This window comes from Cryptomeria japonica, chromosome 10 (assembly GCF_030272615.1).
Source record: "Cryptomeria japonica chromosome 10, Sugi_1.0, whole genome shotgun sequence".
Taxonomy (NCBI): domain Eukaryota; kingdom Viridiplantae; phylum Streptophyta; class Pinopsida; order Cupressales; family Cupressaceae; genus Cryptomeria; species Cryptomeria japonica.
In genome coordinates this window covers 219705570-219707630 of record NC_081414.1, presented here as the reverse complement: position 1 = coordinate 219707630, position 2061 = coordinate 219705570, and the positions used below count along the sequence as shown (strand labels likewise).

The following is a 2061-nucleotide window of genomic DNA, read 5'->3' as shown; positions in this document are numbered from 1 at the left end:
AAGAACTGTTGTCTTCTATTTTGCTAGATCAGATTATGATATTGTTCAGTCTGGTTACTCTATTTTGCTACAAAATTTTTGAAGTGCCAATATATGAGAGCAATCTGGTGTATAAGTTTCTAACGGTAGCGTTGAGTGATCACAACACAGATTGTTCATCTCTTTTGGTCTTCTATTTTGCTGAATTATTTATCTGAAACGTCGTATCTCTCTTTTGCTCCTACTGATTTGATTTTCCCTGCAATTTTGGCAAATCGATAAAACACTCTTCAAAATTCATACGATAAATATTATAAAATCAGATGTCAAAGTAGCAATTAATTATCGGAAAATCAGATACCGAAGCTAGCAGTGTTGTTCAATACAACAAAGATCGATTTTAAAAGCATCACTACCTATTTATGGAATTTCAGCATTAGAGTTTTTCTCTTTAGCAGCCACCTCCAAAGATTTTTCTTCCTTGATTCCCGAGAATTCAGTCATGGCCAATAATCTCTGTGACATTGGCTGGCTGTTTGGATTTCAAATACTCTCCATAAAAATATGAGGCAAAGCCCCATAAGGCCATTGCCAGAGCAAGGCCCTTCTCCCCACTGAAATTCTCATGGTATATAATAACTGCCAACACTTGTGTCACTGGAATAAACACAGTTTTTAGGATACCACTCAACAGAGAAGACGTTAGAAAGATGACCCCAAACACCCCAATCAAGAAGATCTGCCACGAGATTGCAATCCATACTAAACCAATGTAGAACTTAACTTCCCCAATATCAGATGCCCTCACCTCACTTTCAACGTTCTCGAAGTCCTTGTTCACTACCATGCCAATTGTGCATATCACAGTTGCAGTAAATGACATTATGAGCTGCATCTCCATAACCAGAGTATATGTTACTCTGCACTTGCTTCTCTTATAGACAAGTTCGATGATGGGAAGGATTGATCCATAGATCACAGCTGCACCAAGTGTCAAAATAAAACCCAATATGTACTTTGTGTGTGTGACCTCTTCGGGTTTGTCACTCTTGGTTTGGAAGGCAAGCAAGACAGCGCCTAAGGTGAGCAAAAGTACAGCATTGATTGAATAAAAGGTGAATTTCTGACTGACCAAGAGAAATGCAAAGACTGCATTGAAGGCCAGCTCAGTGGCATTCAACAAGGAGTATGTAGAGAGAGGCAGATAAGAGACTCCCCATGCATCCATGTAATTATTCACCCCTGTCATGATCCCAATTACACAGGAAGCCAGACATTGGTAGAGCGTAACATGTTGAACATCTGGCTGCCTTTTGTATATAATTAAGAGAGGCAGAATGAGAATGGGCCACCCTGCAGTTTCTAGCCAGGAACAAAACCACCTGCTAGACCCTCCATGGACAAAGTAAAACCTGAGTGACATTAGCCCTGCAGTGGTGCCAATACATAAGGCCAAGCAGTTCAACACCACCACCGTCCACTCCATCAAGCTCTTTCTTTCTTTGGCTTTCCTTGAGATCCATTGTTTCTGAATCTAAAGGAGATAGGTATGTCTTATTAAGCTAAGAGAACTAGGGTGTACTCGATTCAGAGAGACCAGAAAGGCTAAACTTGATGATAAAGAAGATTGATTCTTGCTTGGATTTTGTAATGGGCATTTGCATCTATATATAGAGTTCCGATTTCTGAGTACTATCCCTTCTCGATTCAATTGAGCAAGTAAAGACAAGTTTCGTGGTTTACTGAACTCTGCACATGGGACATGGAATATCGGCGGGCCGGCGGGCCGGGGGTTAACCGAAGGATGATGTTGAGTTCCTGTCATTATCGATACATTGTTTTTTGTGTCATGCAGTCCTCGACAAGAAACTGCATAGGGAGGAATTCCTAGCCAACTCTATAGCATGGCTAAAACTGTTTTATTATTATATATATATACCTCCTAATCACAGGGATAGTTACCTCCATCATCAACTCCATGGCTAAAATTCTGTGGTAATTATCGTCTTACGTACAACAGCTGTGTTAGATTGGAATCGGCAGTCCATGAATTGTAAGAAAGATTATAACATGCAGAAGTTA

At 40.2% G+C, this 2061-nt stretch overlaps 1 protein-coding gene across 1 annotated transcript; it reads right to left on the bottom strand.

Moving 5' to 3' along the window:
* Positions 1-475: 475 nt before the first annotated feature.
* On the bottom strand, positions 476-1465 carry LOC131034853 (purine permease 3-like). The gene has a single exon (XM_057966451.1). It carries the CDS (start codon positions 1463-1465, stop codon positions 476-478), a length of 990 nt encoding a protein of 329 aa, XP_057822434.1.
* Between the last annotated feature and the right edge of the window lie 596 nt (positions 1466-2061).